Source organism: Marmota flaviventris, chromosome 6 (assembly GCF_047511675.1).
Source record: "Marmota flaviventris isolate mMarFla1 chromosome 6, mMarFla1.hap1, whole genome shotgun sequence".
NCBI classification, from domain to species: Eukaryota; Metazoa; Chordata; class Mammalia; order Rodentia; family Sciuridae; genus Marmota; species Marmota flaviventris.
Window position 1 is genome coordinate 8,196,803 of NC_092503.1, and position 22,223 is coordinate 8,219,025.

The following is a 22,223-nucleotide window of genomic DNA, read 5'->3' on the forward strand; positions in this document are numbered from 1 at the left end:
ATGGGGAAACATGCACACACACACTACTAAACTCAGCTGGCCAGACTCTATTAGAGGCCAGAAGCCTCCTCCACCTCAACCCCCGGAGAAACCTCTTAGCTGCTGATCCAGATAACCTCCTGACATTCAGTCTCAATCCAGATGCTCCTCTGTGAGTCTGGGTCCATGAGGAGAGTCTAGAAATTAAAACAAAAGCTGAAGTATGGAAAAGAACTGAGCCATCCCAGCCCTGAAGGCAAGGATAGAGATTTGCCAAGGAACCACATCCTGTACCCAGACCTCATTCCCTTCCCTGAGAGACCCAAAGATTCTGGAAGAACCTTGGGTTGGGCTCCAAGAGATAACAAAGACCAACCCCAGAGTGACTTTGGGGAGGGCAATGTGGGTGCTACCCAGGCCCCAGAGGCTAGCAAAACTGATGACTTGCACACCCCTGTTTCTAGACTAACCAGTCCACACCAGTATTCCCTACACCTTTATGAAAGTCCCATGTGAGTGTCCAGCTGAACATGTTGAAAATGAAACTCAGAACCTTGCTGCTCAATCACTTGGTTCAGACCTTACCACCCAAGCACCCAAGTCGGACGCTCAGAACCATCGCCAAGTGCACAGACACATCCACACGGATGAAACAAACTCTGTCAAGGGCAGTTTCTCAGAATAAAGAGAAGGAAAATCCAGAGTCGTAAAACACGTCACGGGTGACACGGGTCCTGGGAAGCCCTGCTTAGGGGCTGTTATCCATAACAGAAACTTTCTTCCACTGGTTTGTTTCTTTGTTGTGTTTCATCTCTTTAAAAGCCATATAATGACTTCATTAAGCCCTCCAGGTTAGTAAAAGAAGAAAGGAATGTGGATGGAAGGGAAAGAGGAATTCCAAGAGCAATAACAGCCCAGGGAGAAGCAAAGGAAGAACTTTCTCAGACCCTTGGTTTTGCTCCACTGTAACTTTGAAGCTGGCTGATTTTAGGCTGCCCCTAAATGGACTGCACCAGTGAAAGTGTGGACGCAGGGTTGGCATTTAGTAAGTATGAGGTACATGACTCACCATCTAGAAACTAGTAGCAACTGATAAACCTCCAAGGTTTTTACTTTCTGTAACTGCCCTGGATCAGCCTCCACTGCCATGATCATTCCAGATACTGAAGCTAAAACCCACAGCTGAGGGAGGAAAACCCCCTACCACCATGCCGGCTGGGTAGAACCAAATATTTTCTGAGTCAATTACTAATGCAGTAGTGGTAAGAAAAACAAATGTTATTTATTCTTTCACTTTTCTACCAAAGATTTATGAAGAAAATTAAAGAACTAAAAGTTGGTTTGACTGGATTTCAAAATCAAGTCTGAAAAGTAGATTTGAGATACTCTTTGCACCTTACTGCTCCTGGTCATACTGTATGACACAAGTCCCCTGATTCTTAAAACCACTGGTTAAATCTCAAATAGAGAGCAGTATACATTTGAACAAGCAATATAAAGGGGCCTATATGATTCTACTGCACCAATAAATACAAATTACACACCAAAACTAAAAGTTTGTATGCAGCAGTTTTTCCTCAATTTGAAGCATGGAGTCTGAAATTGTTTATGATGAATGTTTGAACTCAATACCCAACGGGGGAAATAGATAAAGACATCAGAAATCAAAGCAGCAGATTTATTGCTGATAAAGTCTAATTAGAGGATGTGGTTCTAACATGCCACCCCACTGCCCTGTGTGCTCCCTGTCTCCCCACTGCAGTTCTGGGCCATGGGGTGAACCCAGATGGGATGCTGAGCCTGCTGTTTCCCAGGCAGGGACAGAAGTCTATGGGCCTGCACTCCAACGTGGCCAGTCCCACCTGGGAGCCAGAGCAGAGCCGAATGCAGCCACCCACAGGAAAGCAGACCCTCCGAGGAGAAACACAAGCCTGTGGCTTCCATCCATTAACATCCCCAGGTAGAGAAAGTCATGCAGCGGAGGTCGAACTCTCTCTGCCCGCCATGGAGCAGAGGAGTATGGGATAGAAGAGAGGCCAGATGTGTCACTCTAGTGATGGCTCCTGGTGAAACAGGAGAAGAATGGAAGTCCTCCTAACACCCTCTCACGTTCCTCGCTGGCTGGCTCGCTCTGCCCCCACTGGGTGTGATGATCAACCTGTGGTCCATCTGCAAAAGCTCCTCAGAGTAAGGATCAGGAAGAGCTCACCCCAACTTCGGGAGCCACCCCCATCTCCATCAATGTCCAGCACGTGTCTTCCTGGGGTTGTTGGTAGGGAATCCCACCCTCCAGACCCCAGAAGGCTCCGAGATGAGTGAGGCTCACTTGTTAGCCAACTCCAAAGCCAAGGTGACCAATAGGACAAAATCCACTCCTGGCCTGTTCTGTTCCAGTCCCAAACTTTGCCCAGTTTGTGCTGTCCAAAAGAGACCACAAGAATTCAAGCGATGAAATGAGGGTTATGTTCTAATAATGTGAGACCAGCAATATAAAAAAGTCCCAATTTTCATATAAAAGTCCCCCATCACAAAATTCCCAAGTAACATTCAAAGTCCCAAAGTAACACATTCTTTGTCTTATAGCTTATAAACAAAATGAAGTCTAAATATCTTTCCTGCTTCTTAATCTGTTTGGCCCCAGCCAGAGGCAATTCGTTCAGTGCCCAGATGGGGACAGGGCTCCTCAGCAATGGCAGCCTCCTCCATTTTTCCCTGAAATTGGTGCAGATCCTTTAGGATGCCCCAAAGTAAGAAGAGTCGGATCCAAAGTTCCCCACTTGCCTCCATCTTTTCAGTTCCAAGCCCTAAAAATCTCTCTAAAAACAAAGAATCCAAAGAGCTCTGTAAAAGGTACACATTATTTCTGTCCATCCAGCAAAGCCTCCCCCAGTTCTTCTGGCAACAGGCCTGTGACCACATGACCCCAGAGTGCCCAGAGTTCCAGTGGACTTGCTGCCTTTGATCTCTGTCCAAGAGGCTATAAAGGGGGATTTGGGACTTGGTGAGACCAGCTCTTGGTGTCCCACACAGAGGGGACTGGGGATGAAGAGAGAGCTTGGGCAATGGTTAGAGTCGCCGAGGTTTGGATCTGACTGGAGACTCTCCCCCTAGGCTCGTGGGCTGAAGCTTGGTTTCCCATGTGGCAATGTGGGAGGTGGTGGGTCCCTTAAGAGGTGGAGCCTAGGGAGAGGTAGTTAGGTCACTGGTGCATGCCCCTCAGAAGAATTAACATAGTACTTAAATTAATATAGTTCCTGGTTAGTTCTCCAAGAGTGGGCTGTGGTTAGGCGAGGCCATGCGTATGCTTGGCACTTCTGCATGAGGCTGGTGCCCTTACCCCTCCTCTGCCATGCTGCGGTGCAGTCAGCAGGGCCCTCACCAGACACCAAAGGGGTGGGGCCAGCTAATTTTACTTTCAGTAAAATCTCCTGTGAAAGTCAAAAATAACCTTTTGAATCTACCCCGAAGCCAGGGTAGACCCACCCAAAGAAATGAAGGCCAACACCGGCTGGCAGAGACGGCCCTTCCCCACTGAGCACAACTGCAGCCCACCCAGCCCGGAGCAGGTGAGGACAGCCTCAGTTACAAAGAAATCTCCCAGAGGAACACAAGGGCTCTTCAAGTAGACCAGCCTGGTAAAACTCAAATGAAAATGCCAGAATTGTTTCTCAAGTATACCCAAGATCGCTCTCTAACGCAACAAAACCTTCATGTTTGCACAAGCCTCCCCGCTTCATCTGTGTTTGAAATTCAAGTTTTACTTTCCACTGGAAACCGCCAAATAATTCCCAGACTCTAAAACGAGGAAAACACAGGTCTCAGTGTAAGTAAGAGTCTTCGACCAAAAATCTAGGAGATTAAGCCAGAAAAAGTTAGGAGGTCCTAAAATTACAGCACAGCCTGGGGGTAGAAACCCATGTGATACAGGACTCTGAGACTGAAGAAAGGGAGGGAAACTCAGCTGTTACCCATATAATACTAGAGAGTACAGGAAAATTTAAAAATTCAGAAATCTCCAGAAGGTTGTCAACAAGTTATCAAAACACGGAAAGGACCAACTGAATTTTAAATAATTTTTCAAATGGATCTTGGAATTATATTTGCTAAAGAATCATGACCTCCCCTTCCCCCACCAAAGGGGGAAAAGAAAACTGAAAAGTACAGGCTGTTTTGTGACTGTGTGACATAAAAGTAACACCGGACAAATGTACAGATGGCCCACTTTCCCCAGGAGGCGGTGTTGAGTAGACAGACTGAGGATTAAAACAATAGCCTGGCTCCTGTGCTGAGGCTCCCAGCTTGCCCAGGCTGCACTACAGCGTTTCCACACTGGTTTTTTAGGGATCCAACTCTGGGTCTCTGGGGTCTGAACTCAGAAAACACTCGAGGGAGCTCAGAGAGTTCTGCACACAAAACCTCTGACCCCACCAAGGGGAAGCCACACAGGGCTGTCGTCAGTCAGGAAGAAACCTCAAGACAAGCAGATGTCCAGGTCCCCCAGGAGGTCAAGGACAGCCCAGGAAACAGCCCCAGCTGTGCAGACGTCCCCTGGTTTGTATTCCTCAAACCCCAGTTTCCCCAGAGAATGCTGACTGATGGTTCTAGTCTTCCCGCCCCACCAAATAAAAGTGCATCTACCTTGACCGGGTGGTGTGCACAGCTGAACAGCTACAGAGACTCAGAAGGGCCTGGGCTACAACACCCCTACTCCTGGCTGCTATCAGCTCTCCGTGGTGCACATAGGAGCCTGCTGGACCACGGGGCTCACCTCTCCAGCTGCCACTGCTAAACCTGAATTCCCTGAGGTTGTTCCCAGCCCCTCTGGCATTTTCCAGCTTTTCCATAACAACAAAGCATCATTTTATTCAAACAAGGAGGTCGAATCCCAGTACATACCAATGTGCTCTTGCAGGCCCTGAATGTCACTGGATACAATTGTGAATCACATTTTTTCCCTCATCAGCTCAAAGAAGCCCAATGGTGACTATCCAAATCTCAAACTGGGAGCCCCTTGCCGATCTTATGTCAGAGCACACTGCTGTCCCCACGGACTGTCAGTGCCACCACCGCTTCTGTTGTCTCTATGGAAGTAGGGTCCATCTTGGCGAGTTTCAAGTGGCCTCATGCCAAGCAAAAAGGTGACCCTTACGCCTGAACTTTAGAAACCACAACCAACACCCATGTCCCCCGGCTCCTCCTGGCTGCTACACATAAGCTGGTCACGCAGGAGGCAGCCAGGTACTGCTGCAGCCCGGAGAGAGCGTCCCAGGAGAGAGCCCCCGCCTCCACGCAGGGCTCCTGGCAGTGAGAACCCCTGATCCCAAGGACTCGCGTCACCCCGAGGGTTAATGGCACCTCACAAAGTTCTTCACTTGTGTGTGTGTGCTGGGAGGGGACCCGGAGTGGAAGAGAGCCCACTGATGTTCACCCACGTCACCCCTTCATCCGCTCCCTCCCACTCCTCTCCAATGTGGAAAGAACCAAGCAGAAAAACAAAACCTAACCATAAAGTGAAGCATCAAGGAATTCTATTTCGAAATAAACAGCAAGGGGCAGAGCAAAAATGAAATTCTCAAATCAGTCAGGACTGACTGTAGTTTGTCCAACAAATACTCTTAAAACAAATCTGGCTTCTCCCTCTAGATGTTCTCTGGCCTGTTTAAGTGGGGTTTTATGACTCTCCGTCAAGTCAAGTTTCCTAATTGGTGAGTTTATCCACTAGCATGGGATTCAGAAGCTGCCATGGTGGACACTTCGATGTGGCTCTCCCAAGGCCAGGCCAGAATTTTCTTTGTCCCATGTCTTCCTGTACCTTACAGGCTGGAAGGCAAATGTCCCCACAGGGTGACTTGTCAATTTCCCTTGCAGTGAGGACAAATGCAAAGGAGTGTAGCTAAGGACAAGGTGAGGTTATCACTTCCAGCAAAGGATTCTGAGGGTGGGCTCGCCTGCAATGTGCTCGTGGCCTTCTGTATTTTCCTCCCCCCTTTCCCCTCCTGGGATGTCAGTGTGATACGTGGAGATGCAGCAGCCGTCTTGCAACACAAGGTGACATGCTTGAGAATAATGACATGGACAGTGGTGGCAGAGTAGGCACATGGGACACTCCTGGGTCCCTGAGGTCCTTGAGAAGTCCCCAAGCCAGTCCTGGCCTCTCTGCTCCCAAGTTCACAAGGAAGCCAGTAGGCCCTTTCCCTGTGCTAAGCGGCTACTAATTGGACATTGTGTGATCAGGAGCCCAAATCGACAGCCGTCACTTCTGATCTATAAAATCCAACGACTTCGCCTCTGGATTTCCGAATAGAGCTGCTTTAACGTTGATCTCTCTGGTTATTGTTTCTAAGGGTTTCACTCCAAGAATTTAATTTTGACAACGACCGTGCTTTGTTTGTCAGTCTGCCATCGGCTTGAGTACATACGTCTGTCCCCAAATGACACAGTCAGAGAATGGAGCGCTCCTGACCAGCGGAGCTGGCAAAACTCGGTCATTAGGATTTGAGGTTTTAAATCTCTGGACATTTTATTTAGAAACTAATGTAAGCAAAAGCTACTGTTGCAGGGAAAAAGTCAAGATTTTCCCCCATCTCCCCCACTGGCTTTCCAGAACGGTCGGGAGGGAGTCCATGAATGTACTTACTTATAACAACAAGAATACAAGGGGCTGTAAAGAGCAAATGGTCAGGGCCAGACCCAGAGCGCAGGGCTCACGCCTGCCCTGGACACACCAGCAGAGACCCAGGGAGCAACGGGGACTTTCCAGGCTTTTGTGGGACTCTTTTGCACATTCTTCAAATTCAATTCACAACCAAGAAATAGTTTCTTGAAGAATTACCATTGTTTGCGGGTCCAGCTTAAACCCAGCCTACTACAAACTGCTTGGCATGCTGGCCAGAGAAAACTCCCGGAAACTCATTCCTTTTCCCGAAATGTGAAAGTCATTGTCTAACTATGTAGACCACTGGGCCTGTCCCTGGGATCACGCTCATCTAGCTCCCAACACTCCTGAAAAAATCCCTCGGAAGAGGCAAGGCTAGTGTCAAGGGGAGGTAGTAATGAAGCCCAGCAGATGTCAGCGTGAGGGAAGTCACTGTCACAAGGACCCAGGGACAGCCAGGTTCCTAGTGATGGTTCTCAAAGTCTTTCAGATCATCTCTTAATGCCGAGGGTGGCACAGCAAGTCATCTCTCAGGAAGGAAGGAGGAAGGCTCTGCACACCTGAAGAGCTGAGACCCATGCAGTGAGTTCCTCTTGATACAGAAAGAATCATGAGGAAGTAAGGAGAAGAAAGGAAAGGAACGTTGGCTGGTGACCTGCCTCATTCGGCCATTTTGCTCATTTGGCCAACAGATATTTACTGAGCACCTACTATGCCTCTGCTTCTAAGCCAGGCACTGGGGATACAGCAGTGATGAGACCTCCACACCATCGAGACGGTTTCCCCCTCCATCGATCGCCTTTCCACGCAGTGCCCTGCACACCAGCGACCTCAGGCTGAGCCTAGAGGGTGAAGTGACATGCCTACAGCTTGTCAGCGACCACCGTCAGACCCAGACCCACCCAAACCACAACCATGCTCCTCCTACCCCTTCATTGCCTCTCAGATGCAAATACAACTCAAAGCAATCGATGCAGGCCCGGAAGAAATCAGAACCAAAGATGCAAAATTGAAAGCCATCAGGAGCCGCTGAAGTCATGGGAAAGCCTGGGTTCAGTGCACTGAACCAGACCTCCCGAGTGTCTAGAAGATTCTCTGTTTCATCTCAGCCTCATCTCTCAGTCCTCAACTTCCTCTCCCTCCAACCACAGCTGAGTGATTCTCCTCCTGCAAGAACCTCTTCTCCTAGCTTCCGGCACCACATCCTTGCATTTTCCTCCACGTCATTGGCCCTTCCCTCTTGGTCCCTTTTGCTAGATCTCCAATGCCCGATCTCTGGCCCCCCTTCTTCTCTCCTGCACTCCCTCTGACTCTGCTCCCTAACTTAGCTCATCCGGTCCTAGGACTGCAAACTCTACCCGCGTGCTGACGGCTCTCGAGTTCTCAACCCCACCCTGGATTCTCCAAGCTACGCACGTTCAACTCTCTGCTTCACATCTCAGGGGCACAAGAACACAGATGTCTGGGATGACAGGAAGACCAGGAGACATTTTAAATCTTAAATATTAGTGGCAAAGAGGAGACTCAGAAGACAAGCTGCCATGATGGAAGCCAGGAGAGGAAAGATCTCTAGGAAGACGGACTGTCCATCGATGTCCAGCAAAGGCTGAGAAGAGCCCATTTTCCTCTTCATCTAGTTCGTTCATCTGCCCACTTCAGGATGCCCAAACAAAGCAAATATGCCATTCAAGTTTCTCTCTGCACCTATCAAATTTGATTAGTTCCTTTTTTACAAATGGAGCTAACAGCTACCCAATTTACCTTATAGGATTGATGCAAGGAAGAACAAAAGAGAACATCAAAAGTGTTGAGAGCCACAGCCAAGGGGCCTCAGCAAACTTCCAGCTGCCGGCTGATGATTGGCTCACAGCCACCCCAGCAACATCTAGCTGATTGGCTCCTCTGCGGTGATGCTCATTGGGCTGTTTCCCTGCCCTTTCAGACCACGGAGCTGCTCATTGGGGGACTTTTTTGGCTCCGCCCACGTGACCCATCCAATCGGCCTCAAGAGCAGGAGGATTGTGGGAGGTGGAGAGAAGCTTGTGAGGGAGAGAGAGGCTTGTGGAAAGCCGGTGGTGGCAGTTGAGGCTCTGAGGGTTTTTCCTGAGAGGCTGTTTTGTTTGGCATGTGTGGTTCTAAAAATAAAGTTAGTTTCTTTTGACAAGTGGCTCCTGATTGTGCCCAGCCAGACTGCGGCAAAAAGCACTAAAAAATATGAGATATGAGACCAGGAAGAAGAGCCACCCACCGGGCAGCTGTGATAGAAAATGACCTTCAGTCTTCCCAGTACCTCGGCTCTCAGCGGATTCTCCCTCCTCACAGCAGGGAATCTCCTCGGTTGCCTTCATCTTGGAAAAATACTTTGAATTAGAATTTTTAAATCTCGAGGGTGGAAAGGAAACTCAATTAACTTGATCCGACCTCCGCCCTTCAGCCTGCCTATCAGTCTGAATCCAGAGTCTTCAACGCTCTGTGACTAGGCAGTGAGACCCAGTGAGCATGTGGACACTCATGTGTCCACCTTTGGAGGTTACGACTGTGGATGTGCTGTCAGTTGGTGACATTTACTAAGCAAGGCCCTACCCCAGAATATGAGCTCTTTACTCCAAATATCCAAAATCCACCACCAAAGCCATGGTCTTCAAACCACTGAGAAGCACATGGAAGCAGCTCAGGCATTAATATCAGCTGAGTGCCACCAACAACAGACATTCCCAGGGTCCAGAGGGCTGGGGAAGGAAGTCCTCCCGAAGCTGGTGGTCAGGGAACAAAGAGTGGCATCAGGGGATCTGAGGAGGGCTTACTAGAGATTTCCCCCTCGTGGGAGCCCTGGGCCACTGTTCTCCTTGGCTTGAATTCCAAGAGGACATTTGGTCAAGCCCTCTCTGTGATCCAGGCCTCTCGGGATGTGCTGAATGGTGTCCTGTAATGAAAACACACAGCAATTTCAGCGGACCAGCAGACCCCAAGGAACTCATCTCATGGACTTCAAATCAAAACCCTCGTTCTCTACAAGACGGATGCGTGACCTGAGTCTTGTCGTCCAGATGTCTTCCTCCCTGAGTGCTAGAGCTAAAAATGTAGCTGTGAGGCAATTGTGGAAATGAGGTCAGTCCGAGGACCGAGAGCCTCCTGCGCGGTTTGCTCAGAAATCCGTAGGTGCTTGTGTGGCTTCTGCGTGCTGTTATTCACAGGGAGATGCTTTCATTCTCCCAGACTATCAGAAAGGTGCAGAATGAAGTTGCTGGGTGAGGGCCACCAGGTGGCACACACCTGTAATCCCAGAGACTCAGGAGGCTGAGGAAAGAGGACCACCAAGTTCGAGGTCGGCCTCAGCAATTTATCGAGGCCCTCAGCAGTGACTTGCCCATAGAAGATCTGAGTTAGTCATTTATCACTTAGTTTATTGGTGATGGACCAGCCAGGTGCCATCTAAGAATTAAGCCCCCATGAATGTCCACAGGTCTTTGGAACTCCTTGAGAGTTCACACACACAATGTGACCCAGGGAGCTCATCTTCTCAACTATGACCCATGTTGAACGGGAACCATGTTGCCCGGCCCATCAACTCTTGTGGGTGATTGTGTCCCCCAAAGATATATGGAAGTCCTGACCCCTGGCTCTTATGCATGTGATCTCATCTAAAAACAGGGTCATTGTCCAGGTAACCAAGTCACGATGGGTGAGGATTGGCCTTGATTCAACAAGACTAATGTCCCTATAAGAAGAGAAGACACAGGGAAACCACCACATGACACGCAGGCAGAGGCTGCAGAGACGCATTTACAAGCCATGGAGCCACCAGGAACCAGGAACTGGCAGGGAAAGACGCCCTGCTAAAGGCCTCAGAAGGAACGCCTCCACCTACCACAGATCTCAGACTTCCAGCCTCCAGCACTGGAGAAGAATGATTCTGTCATTTCAAGCCAGCTACTCTGTGCACTCTGCTGCGGCAGGGCTGGGGTGCAGACACACCAGGTAAACAGAATTCCTCCCTCCAGCTGCAGGTTGCACTGAACACAAGCCAACTCTCTTAACAATGCTAGTGCTGACCCCACGTGGATGCAGGGGCTGTCTCACATCCACCAGCACCCCCCATGGATCCTGTTGGCAGAAGGCCAGCACTCATAAGTACATTTAATGTGTATCATGTGTGATTAGCACCAAAGAAGATGCATCCAATCACTCAGAAGACCCCCACCCCCACCAGGCCTTTACTGTGTGTGGGCAGCACTGAAGGCATTGAGGATGTAGCAGTGAACAAAAGCAGCCAAATGCACAGCCCTCACGAAGGTCACATTCCAGCAGCAGAGGACAACCCATGACCAAACAAGATTAGCAAAATACCTGAATATCAGGTGGTGAGAAGGGTGTGGATAAACAGCAGGGACAAGAAGTGTTGGGGTACAGACGGGATTGCAATATTGCAGGCAGGAAGGGGGTCAGAGTCAGGCTCGTGAGAAGACAAGGCTGCATAAAGAATCTGAACCAGATGAGGACCCCACCCATGGGTGCTGATGGCAAGTTGTTCAAGCAAAGAACACAGCAGGTGCAAAGGCCCTGATTCTGCCTCATGAGAATCACTGTGGTTGCTGTTCTGACACCAGAGTGTAGAGACAGAGGGAAGAAGGAGGGGATTCGGGGGGAGATTACTACAGTAATCAGGTCAGATGACTTGGTGGGATGGAAATGGCATTTCCCCGTGATGGCAAATTACATATGGTGGTTATCTGGGTTCACATACAGACATTTGCAAGCTATCCATAGGAATTGCAAGAATAGGCAAAATAAATATATATTTTTGAAATAGGCTTTTTCCAATTTCAAAGAGTTATAAACCCTATAATTTCACTTATATGACTCTCTTGAAATAATAAAATCACAAAGTGAGAGAACAGATCAGTGGTGGCCCAGGGCTGGGGTGGAGGAAGGGAGGAGAACGTGGCTATGGAGGGGCAACAGGAAGAGTCCCTCTGCTGGAACTCTCCTGGTCCTGGCTGTGGTGGTGGTCACACAACCTCCACGTGGGATCCAGTCACTCTCTCTCTCTCTCTCTCTCTCTCTCACACACACACACACACACACACACACACACACACACACACCTGTGAAGAAATGAGAGCGTGGAGAACTGGGGAAGGCCAGAGGATGGAACCAACACCAGCTTGGCTTGTATCATGGTTTGGCTGTGAGGTGTCCCCCAAAAGTTCACACGTGAGCCAGCGCAGGAAGGTTCAAAGGAGAGACCATTGGGTTGTTAGAGTCTTAACATAAAAAATCAGTGAATTACTCCCTGGATAGGGATTAACTCAGGGTAACTGATGTGGTGGGGTGTGGCTGGAGGAGGTGGGAATTGGGGCATGGCTTTGGGTATATATCTGTATCTGGAGAGTGGAATCTCTCTCTCTGCTTCCAGATCACCATGTGAGCTGCTTCCCTCTGCCACACTCTCCTGCCATGATGTTAAGTCTCACCTTGAGCCCTGTGGAATGGAGCCGGCCTTCCACGGACTGAGACCTCCGAAATCGTGAGCCCTCAAATAAACTCTTTCTCCTCCACAATTGTGCTGGCTGGATCCTATAATCCCAGCAGCAAAATAGCTGACTGAGACAGCCTGGGATACTGTCCTACACCGAGGCCAGACGGTGCCTTTGGGGGAACTGGGTGCAGGGTCCTAGGGACCTTGGCATGCTTCCTCAGCTGCACAGGATGCCACAACTACTCTCAAACACAGGTTTTTTAAAAACGGACTTCAAAACCTACAGCGAAGCCCAGAGCCCTGACCTCAGCCTGCAGGGAACGGGCGCCTCACATCGGCAGAACAAAGCTGCTTTGACAATAACGCAGCCACCTGCCTTCCCAGAGAAAGTCACCCCACGCTGCTGTCCCCTGAGTGCGATGTGTCCTCACCAGCACATGCCCAAGCATGCCCAAATCTCCTTCTCTGCAGGCGATTTGATTTTATAAAATATTCCAAGGAGGTGGCTTCCCTGAGAGTCTGCGGCCACAGCAGCTGTGCCCATCATTGCCCCAAGAACCCATCTGTCCCAGGGAGGGCAAATGTCACACAGCTTTTGTCAAAAGCAGCCCCACCAGGTTCCTCCGAGTGCAGCTCACAGTGAGCGGCTGCCTGCCCCTGCCCGGCTGGGGGGCTTTCCCCAGCATCAGGGACACCACACCTGACAGCTGGCCCCCATCCACATCTGCTGCCCCTGGCCAGTCTGTGAATTTCAGCCAGGGACTGTCTGTGAGACATCATCTCCAGACAAACATGGTGTCATCACAGATTAGGAGCTGTCACTGCACAACCTTCTCAGGTGTTTATCCCAACACTGAGGAGCTCCAGCCTCAGGCTCAGCACATGAGGGACCCAGAGCCACACTTGGTCAGGGGCCCATGCTCAGACTAAAGAGATTATAACCGTTGGTTTCCTCTTTGGTCCAACTCCTGAGTGACTCACACAGGGTCTTCCCTTGGAAACCGCACTGAATTCTGCCCACAGCCCCAGCCCTGAGGCCAATGTACTCTATGTCCCAGGAACTTGTCTTAACTATTCACCCACCAGATGCCCAAATGTGATGCCTGGACCCTTTCCAGTGTGGGGTCCTTCTAGAATATGTGAGCCATTTCAGAAAACATGGCACAAAGAAGATTCTTCAAATGAGGTTGGACTGAAGGCATAGACAGTAGGAGCTGACCTCTGATCTAGATTGAAAAGAAGAAGACCCCAAACCCAAAATAAGTAAGAAAATATAAAAGAAGCCCGAGACACAGTGAACACGGGCACAGTGGCCCCTTCAGCAGTGCCCAGCCCTCCTCCCCGTGGCTGCCCGCACCACCCCACTGAACCAGGGACATACAGTACTGCAGACCCTCCTTCAGTGACCACTATTGGATTAAGGTCAAACTCCAGGACCTTCCTGAGCTGGTTGCTGTCCACCCCCTTACCCTGACTGTCACCTGATCCCACACCACCCTGCAAGAGCCATGCTAAACGCTCACAGTACCCCACGCACGTCTTTATGTGTCCAGACTTGTCCTTCCTGCCTTCCTTCTCTAACTAATGCCCGTGCCCTCTCCAAGACCCAGCTCAGCACAGTGTCCTGACCTTCCAGTTGATTCAAGTCCATCTGTTCTAATGGCATCCCCTCTCCTGGGCTCCACCCACCCTCTGCCCCATCGGCGTGCTGTGTCTTTTGACTTTGTAGCCCTTTGTCGGAGGTGTATCGACACTGGCCAATTGACAGAACGCATGTCCTCCCAATGGAGACTCCCTCAGAATTAGAGGGCCCTTAGTAATATCTAGGTCACTCCTTTCATTTCACAGATGAGAAAACTGAGGCCTGAAGACTTATGACCTGCCAAAGTCACAAGGCACAAATCAGTCCTAAAAAACTGGATAAAGGGGTACAACACCAGAAAACTTCCCCTAAAAATCAAATCCTAGCATTCAAAGGACACATTCTTCTTACAACTTCAAAACATAATATCATTCATCTTAGCCTCACCACCACTCAGAGGGAGGGACCTGTCGACCTTATAGGTCAGCAACTAACATTTCATTGATCCTTGACTCCAGTGCTGCCCAGGAAACAAATTTGAATGTCTTAGCACAAAATGTGACTTCAAAGAACCACTTCATTTCAATACAGTCCTGACAGGTTCCCAGCTGTGGTCTCCCTCCTAAGGGTGGAGCATTCACAGACAGCCACTGTGTTAAACCGCAAAGAAATTACGCAATGGCTTAGGCACAGTATGCTGGCCTTAAGGAGCCGACAGGGACAGTTTCAACAGAATCTCCATGCAAATCAGGCTCCCCACAAGGAGGACCTTGTTCATAGCCACACCCCAAATCTGTTTTGTAGCAGGGACAGGTTCACTGCCACTTCATCTTCAGGTAAACCCTACACCGTTCAACACACTTCTGTGTGTGGCAGAATGTGAGGAGAGCAGACAGAGAAGGGTGTTTCAGCAGATCAGCAATATAGGGGCTGTGCCCGGGCTACAGTAGGAAGCAAGGGAAACAGGCAGAAACACAGTCGGCAGGAAGACTGCAGGACTTGGGTTCAGAAGATCACGTTCCAAAGCCCAGGTCGAGCACAAACTAAATGATGAGTTTCAGGAAACCAGTTCACTACTCTGAACTCAGTTCCCATGGGAGGAAAAGAGAATGTCACCAAGTTCACAAGGTGGCTGTGAAAATTAAATAAATTAACATGCCTGGAAAGGTACACTCAAAGCACTTCAATCACCAGTTATTATTAAAAGGAAATATAAATGCACACCTAGGAACTCCTCATAAAGATGAAAACAGAGTTTTGTAGATCGTACTTGATCAGTTATGACGATGCAGTAATGGAAACATTTCCACCACGAATAGGAGAGAGACCTCAGTAGGAAAATGTGAGTATTTTCTCCTTCCTAATCAACATTAACAGTGCTCAGGGTATTCTGCTACATTTATAAGCGTAGCTGTCTATAGTACATTGCATTGTATACTCTAATTAGAAAAAGTAGAATAGTTTGCATTATTCTCTTTTGGTGCAAAAATAAGCTTTGAGGGTAGAAGGGAGAGAGCAGGGAAAGCGCTTATCTGGGCGGAGAGGGAGTTCCCCAGCCCTGCCCTTCCCACATCCCTTATTCTTGCCCCATCTCCCAGCTGCTGCACTTTGGCCTGTGCCCGCAGAGGCACCAGCGGTACCCCAACAGCTTGCCGGCTGCTGACCCTGGAGACTTCAAATTCCTTTCTTATTAGTGGTTAGTTGAAAACTGCTGATAGACAGTTATACTGACTGAGAGTGATTTGTCCTTTCCAAGTTAATATCTGAAGGAAGCTCCAATGAGTATCAAAATTGCAAAAGGGGCAGGTGCTAAGAAAAGAGCAAAGGTGATAACCAGATGTTTGTCATCTTCTCTCTACAGCCACACACACCTCTAAGTAAGGCTTTCCAGCAGGAAGACTGGAGGCGCCCGCGGGAGGTGGAAACGCCTCCGGAAGACCGGGAGCGCCCTCTAAGGGCCGCCGTCTGCCAGGCCCAGGCAGGACCATGCCAAGTACCAAATACAAGGACAGCTTTTAGGAGGAAGGAAAAAAGAAGCTTGATCACATGCATAACCAAAGCTTCCCTGGTTCCAAATGCTCCCGTGTATGTCTGCTAACGCTGGTAAAAGATGTGGAAGAAATAACAGCCACCACCGCACCCCAGCTACCCCATTCTTCCCCATCCTCCCCAAAAGCCCAGCGGTATTCCTTAGTGTGCATCCTAACACGACATTCATGCATTCACAGTAAACACAGACATGAACTATTCTTTTCTCTCTTTTAATTTTATGCCTTAAATACTCAGCTCTGCATTTTTTAACTGAAATAAAAATTTCTGATAAGAGGTTTAATTATAACCTAAGGCATCCCTGAGTTCCATAGGAACTATTAAAAGAGCTCTATTTCTTAATCAGCCAAGGACAATGGGGTCACTCCTGGACCACTTGCTTCTAGGCTCCCATGCCCCTCTCCCTTTGAGGTGGAAGAGTAATGTCCCCAAGGTTGGCTTCCTCCTAGTCCCCAGCGCCAAGGAATGTGGACACATCTAGATACTAGAAAGGGCAGGGAAACAGACTGCTCCCCAATGGTCCCCCAGAGCAACCTGATTTTAGAGTCCTTTATTTTAGCCCAGAGAGATGCCTTTTGGAATACTGACCTCTAAAACTATAAGATTTTTAAAAACCTGTTATTTTAAGCCACTAAGCCTGGGATCATCTGTTACACAGCAATAGGAGACCATTCACTCCACCACTCTCACCCCTTCCCCTCCTCTTTTCAGGGAAAAGGGCTTTGTGACTGAAGTATGGAGATGAATAATCTTGGTAGGTCATAATGAAGATGTTCTGGAATCGTCTGGTGATGAATCTCCAGGGACATGGATTGACACTCTGCAATCTTATTACAACCTCTAATTTCACAGTAATGAATTCTGTGCTCGGTGGATGAGAACAGGCCTTCTGTCTGCTTGGCTCCAATGCACAGGACAAAAGGAAAATGAATGCATTCACTACTTCCTTGCAAAGAGGACAAGTGTGGAGGGGAAGCCTGGAGAGCTGCAGGCAGGTTGGCCACAGGACAGCTTCTAAGGACTTCTAAAGGCAAAAGGAATCTCCATTCCCTGGGTCTATCCTGGGTCTATGGCGGACCAAGGCCACCAGTGGATCAGTGACAGTGCTTAGACTCAAATCCATGCATTTCTTTATTTTTAAGCTACTTCCCTCTACCAGTGGCTTAAAAGTTTCTTAAAGGTTAATTGTATAACAGTGGCTCAAAATTTTTGGCCTCTAGAGTCCTTTCCACTCTTAAGTTTATGAAAATCCCATAATTTGGATATGAGTTTTTATCTATCTTTATCTACCAGTCTATCTTATCTATCCTAAAAACCAAACTTTAAAAAAGTTTAAAATACATGTTGGGCTGGGGATGTGGCTCAGTGATCGCATCCTTGCCTAACACACAGGAGGCCCTGGGTTCAAATCCCAGGACAACACAAAAATAAAAAATAAAATATGTATCTGTTCATCCGTTTTTAAATAACAATAATGAATCCTCGCATATTGGCATGAAAATATATTTTCATGAAAAATAACTACACTTTCCAAAAAACAGAAAGAAATCCTGAGAAGAAAAGCGTTGTTGTTTTTATGTTTTGGTAAATCCCTTTAACAGAAGATGGCTGGGTCTCTGATCTGCTCATGTATTTAATCAATTGCAGGATGCTTTTCTGGTTGAAGAAAATCTGGCCTCTCACAGACATTTAGTTGGAAAAGTATTGTATTATAATAGCCTTTTGAGATAATTTTGGAAAATCTTTTATACTAGACTAAAACTCATCAAGGAGAATTTCTTGGGCTTTTTGTTTTATTTTTGTTTGGAGGAGGTTTTGTTTCATTTTGCTTTGTTTTGTTTTTACAGTGCTGGGATTGAACCCAGGGCCTCACACATGCTTAGCAAGTTCTCTAACACTGAGCTATAACCACAGCCCAAGGAGAAGTTCTTAAAGGTTCATTGTGCCCTAGAATCTGAAACAAAGTAAAGAATTTTCACTTTAAAATTCCTTTAGGGCCCAGCCACCCTGGTGGACACCTGTCATCCCAGCTACTTGGGAGGCTAAGGCAGGAGGATCCAAAATCTGAAACCACCCTGGACAATATGGTGAGAACCTGTCTAGGAAGGGAAAAGTCCACTGAGCAAGGGCTGAGGATGTAGGTATGTAGGCTCAGTGGCAAATTATTGATTTCCCACCAAACACAAGCCCGTGGGTTCAACCTCCAGCACCAAAAAATAAAATAAAAAATGAAAAGAAAGAAAAAATTTGTTGGGTTATCTTGCACTTTTTTCTATCTATGTAACATTTTGTACCACTATATCTTGATATATTGGCCATTTGGATTTATTGGTACAATTGGTTATATAGATCTTCCAAATGTTAACATGTTTGATAACACAATATTTAAAATTCACAATTCATTTGTGTCACTATTGACATGTGTTCAAGGGTAGAGACTTAGTGAAATTATTAATTTTACTGTGCACCAAAGACATTCTTCATTGAAACTGTCATAACTTTTTTGAACTGCAAAGGCCTGAAAACTTCAGTAACTATTAGTGTATTATAGTGTCCCCGCCCTGACTCATGGTCAGCACCAGCAGTTTCACCTCCAACCTCTTGTCCCTGCAGTGCAAATGTCAACAAGGGGAAAGAGGCAGATGGCATCCTATTATTAATTTTTTTTTTAATAATGTGCGCTTGAGGATTCTCTGACAGGGTCTTTAAGTTATAAAGAAGAAAAAAAATCACCCCTAATCACCACAAGATATTCACTATAAATGTGTACATGTATCCATGTGTTCAGAAAATATATCAGATGGCAAGCACCATCATAATTTTATTGTTTCCATAGTAGCCTATTGTAGGAATGGATGGGGGTTGGGGTGGGTGTTGCTTGTCTATTTTATTTTGCTTTTTAATTGACTCCAAATTGCAAGGTATTTTAAGATCTTTAGTGTGTCCTAAAATCACTTCTGCTGTAGGGACAGTCCCCCTGGAGCTATAATGGTCTGCCACCATCACTGTGGCCCTGAGTAATTTCCTTACAGAGAATCTGGCCCCAAAGGCAGAGGGGAAGGACTGACATAGCCGCTTGCTGGGGGCATGCATTAATTTCATGAGAGCAAGGGAACTGTGTGTCCACAGCCTTGCTAAGGGTCTGGAAAGCAAGTCCAGAGCAGTGACTACAGCTGCATATGGCAAGACAGTCAGCAAGCCTTCCCAAGGGGCCCATGAATAAATCGCATGCCCCCCAGTTCCTCCCCCAGCAGGGGGGCTATCTGCAGGTTGCTCTGTTTCTGTCCTTCTGTGATTTGATTTAAATGTGGTCAATATTTATTTTGAAGTGTGCTTGCCCTCTTTTGTCCATTTCTAGTCTGGTCATCACTTTGCTGAACATCCCACGTCAACACAGTGGAGCGAAGTGCCAGCAAGCCTTCCAACTCCAACATTCCACAGCTCAGTGATTTACAGAGCAGAAGGCAAAAGAAGGAACCGCGCACCACTCGGCGGGATCCGGGAGCTCTCACAAACAACCCCGACTTCAGACACACTCAAATGTAATCCACGGGGGAGGTGGCAGCAGAATATAAACAGAATAAAGCTGCACTCTCCACATAGCTCCTTCAGCACTGATTCCATTTTCTGAAACAAAAACTCTTTCAACACTCAGAAAGTTTTAACTTGGAAAAACAAAAGCCGCGGGCTGTAGGTGGGGAAGCTGGAAAACTAAAACAGTCTTATTCTGTCAAGTACTGCACAAAATATGCAGTGAATGTGTTCCTAGAGATCACTAGCGAGAAAAAGGACCCTACAGCTGATGCAACCTTTTATGAAAAAGTGGCATGTGGCATCATAAACTTGAGCCAAGCAACGTGCACTTTTTCCTACCAAAAAGTCACAAAGCTATGTACCCCAACTTTTCTTCCTTTATCTTTGTAGTGAGAAAGCCATGCAGACACCAAATAGCATCCGAAAGCAAGTAGCCCTCATTGGAATAGCATTTGAATTTTTGTGATCCAGCTGGCAGTGAGCAATATCAACAAAATTGTCTTCTTGGATTTCTACAAACTGATGACATATAAGAGCCACACATTTCAAGTGTGAAAATGCATGCACAGGAGGCAGAAACCAGGACCACCAAAGGCTAGGAATGAAAAACCACCACAGACTTGTCTCTCTGGGTGCAAGAACGCGCTGGCATCTTCTGAGGTGCATTGCTCCCAAAGAAAGCTTGCGTCCTGGTTCTGGCTTGGGGAAGGGTGAGGTTTCCTGGAAGCGACTTTCCCACTTCCCTCTCCCTCCTCTCAAGACAAAGTCTTCTCCCAGCTCCTAAGTTCCCACCCTGGACGGGGGCGCGCGGGACTGCAGCTGCCCACAGCTTGGCTTGGGTAAGAGCGAGGCTGGTCCAAGGAACGCAGAGGCAGCTAGCCTTCCTTCCCCTTGCCCACAGAGGACAGTCCTGCCTCTGTTCTCTGGAGCGGCCCCCTCTGACTGCCATCCTGCCTGAAGACAGGTGAGCTCCAGGAAAGAATGCCCACCTACCGCCCCAGGAAAATTCTGGGCAAAGAAAGACATGACACCCAGAGCCCCACCCCACTTCCATAACGCCGAGTCACTTTTTCTTTCCTTGGTTTGTCCTTTGCCTGAATTTCCCCGAGCACTTAGACGGCTCTAGTCTCCCGACCCCCAGGCTTTGGACGATTGGGTTAAAAGCAGTCCCCTGATGCGGATGGTGTTCCGTTGCTCCCTCGCGCGCAGAGCGCTTAGTGCCTGAACTCAGCGCTCCCCGACCCGAGCGATAAGGACGCACAGGTTAGTGACAAAACACACAGCCAGCACAAAGCGGGGCAGGGGTCCCCAGAGCGACAAGTGGGGTGGGCAGAGACGCTGCAAGCAGGGTGCCAAGAGCCTGGGGGCCGGGCCCGGGCGCTGCGCGTACCTGGGGCCGCCTCCGAGGAGCCTACGGGGAGCAGCGCGGCCAGGAGCAGCAGCGCCGCCCAGGACAGCTGGCGCGGCGCGCGCGGGGGAGCCCCGCACTCGAGGGCCATCGAGAGCGTGGGGTGCGCCGGCGGGGGTCGCGGGCGGCTGGCCGAGGGGCAATGGCCCAAGTCAGCGGAATATGGAAGCACCGCTGTCGGGTCCCCTCCGCAGTACGTCTGGTCTGTGCGCTCTGCCGCTGTGCCCGCCGCGCTCCAGCCCAGCGGCGATCGCTCCTGGCCGCGCACAGGCTGCCTGGCTTCGCCACTGAGGCCGCCCGCCGTTGGCCGCGCCTTTTAGCCACGCTCGGGCGCCCCCTGCAGGCGTGCGGGGCGGCGGGGGCCAGACCCAGGCGGGCGGGGCGGGCGCCTGAGGGGCCCCGCGCGTCCCGAAAGCTATTTGGCAGTTCTGAAAAGTCGGTGGTCGCTGTGTCGGGCAAAGTGGCCAGAGAAGTTTCTGCCCTTTGTCTAACTCTCACTTGCTGGTTTGGGAAGTAGCCCAGCGTATCCAGTCGCTGCCAAGTCTAGGAATGCACTTTGCCCCCTTAAATAAACACCTCTAGTTTCAAAGTTGGGAAGCGGGGCCAGAACCCTTCACCTCTATCAGCACGTGACCGTCGTTGCAGCTGTGGTTCCCCGCGCTCTTCCCACTCAGCCAGCGCGCGCGACAGGAGCTTTCTGAAGTCCTTACACTGTTGCTCCTGGCTGTCATTTTCTGGGGAGCGCATGACGCTCCTTGAAAAGGAAGCAATCGGCTAGTATGCCTTTTGATCCAGGCCAAGGACTTAACCGGCCCTGCTTCCTCTCGTTTCTGCAATTTTAACACTATTCTCGGGCCTCTTTTATCCTGAGCTCCAACCTGGTTTGGGTCAGCTCTGTGCCTGTAAGGGCTGGCAGCGCCCCTGGAGGCGACAACGATTCCTGCGGCAGGAAAGTGTTCCCGCGCGCCACGAGCTGCTGTCCACAGACCAGTTTGCTAGCCGACCTGACCTGGCTGAAAGTCCCAGCGCAATGTGGATCAACTCTCCATGGTGACAACCCAAAACTTGACCAGATTTTTATCATTCTGCAGAGAGGAAAAAGTTTGCTAAGTGAATCGTAGACTGATGAAAAAGAGAAACCCAGAATCCCTTTTCTGAAAGGAAACAACAAAAACATTCATGAGACCTGGCTGGTACCTCCTGCCTAATGGCCTAATTGGAGCACCTGGGACAGGCATGAAACTCCCATCTTTCCTCTTCCTTGTTCTTTCTTCACTCATCTTGCAAGCTCTGTGGGTTCCCAGGCAGTTTGCAGACGTTTTAATGTTTAAATACACATTTTCTTCTTTACCCCCTAGTGTTGTAATATTTCCCTGCTGCAGTTTAATGGAGCTATGGCTTTTGTCTATGCAGCAGCCTCCCCACCCTGCCCTTCTCTGCGGAATAGCAACCCCTACCCTACTGGGACCAAGTGACACTCCTCCTCAACTGTCTTCTTCCCACACTGGCCAAGGGGTGTTAAGTGGTCCAAGCACAA

At 48.9% G+C, this 22,223-nt stretch overlaps 1 protein-coding gene across 2 annotated transcripts in view; it reads right to left on the reverse strand.

Moving 5' to 3' along the window:
* Nucleotides 1-20,880, reverse strand: part of Fndc1 (fibronectin type III domain containing 1) — an 83,825-nt gene extending 62,945 nt beyond the window's left edge. For both annotated transcript variants that reach the window (XM_071612873.1, XM_027939587.2), the window contains exon 1: nucleotides 20,669-20,880. In XM_071612873.1, the coding sequence (XP_071468974.1) occupies nucleotides 20,669-20,777 (109 nt within the window). In that variant the 5' untranslated portion in view covers nucleotides 20,778-20,880. The remainder of the gene's footprint in view (nucleotides 1-20,668) is intronic.
* Between the last annotated feature and the right edge of the window lie 1,343 nt (nucleotides 20,881-22,223).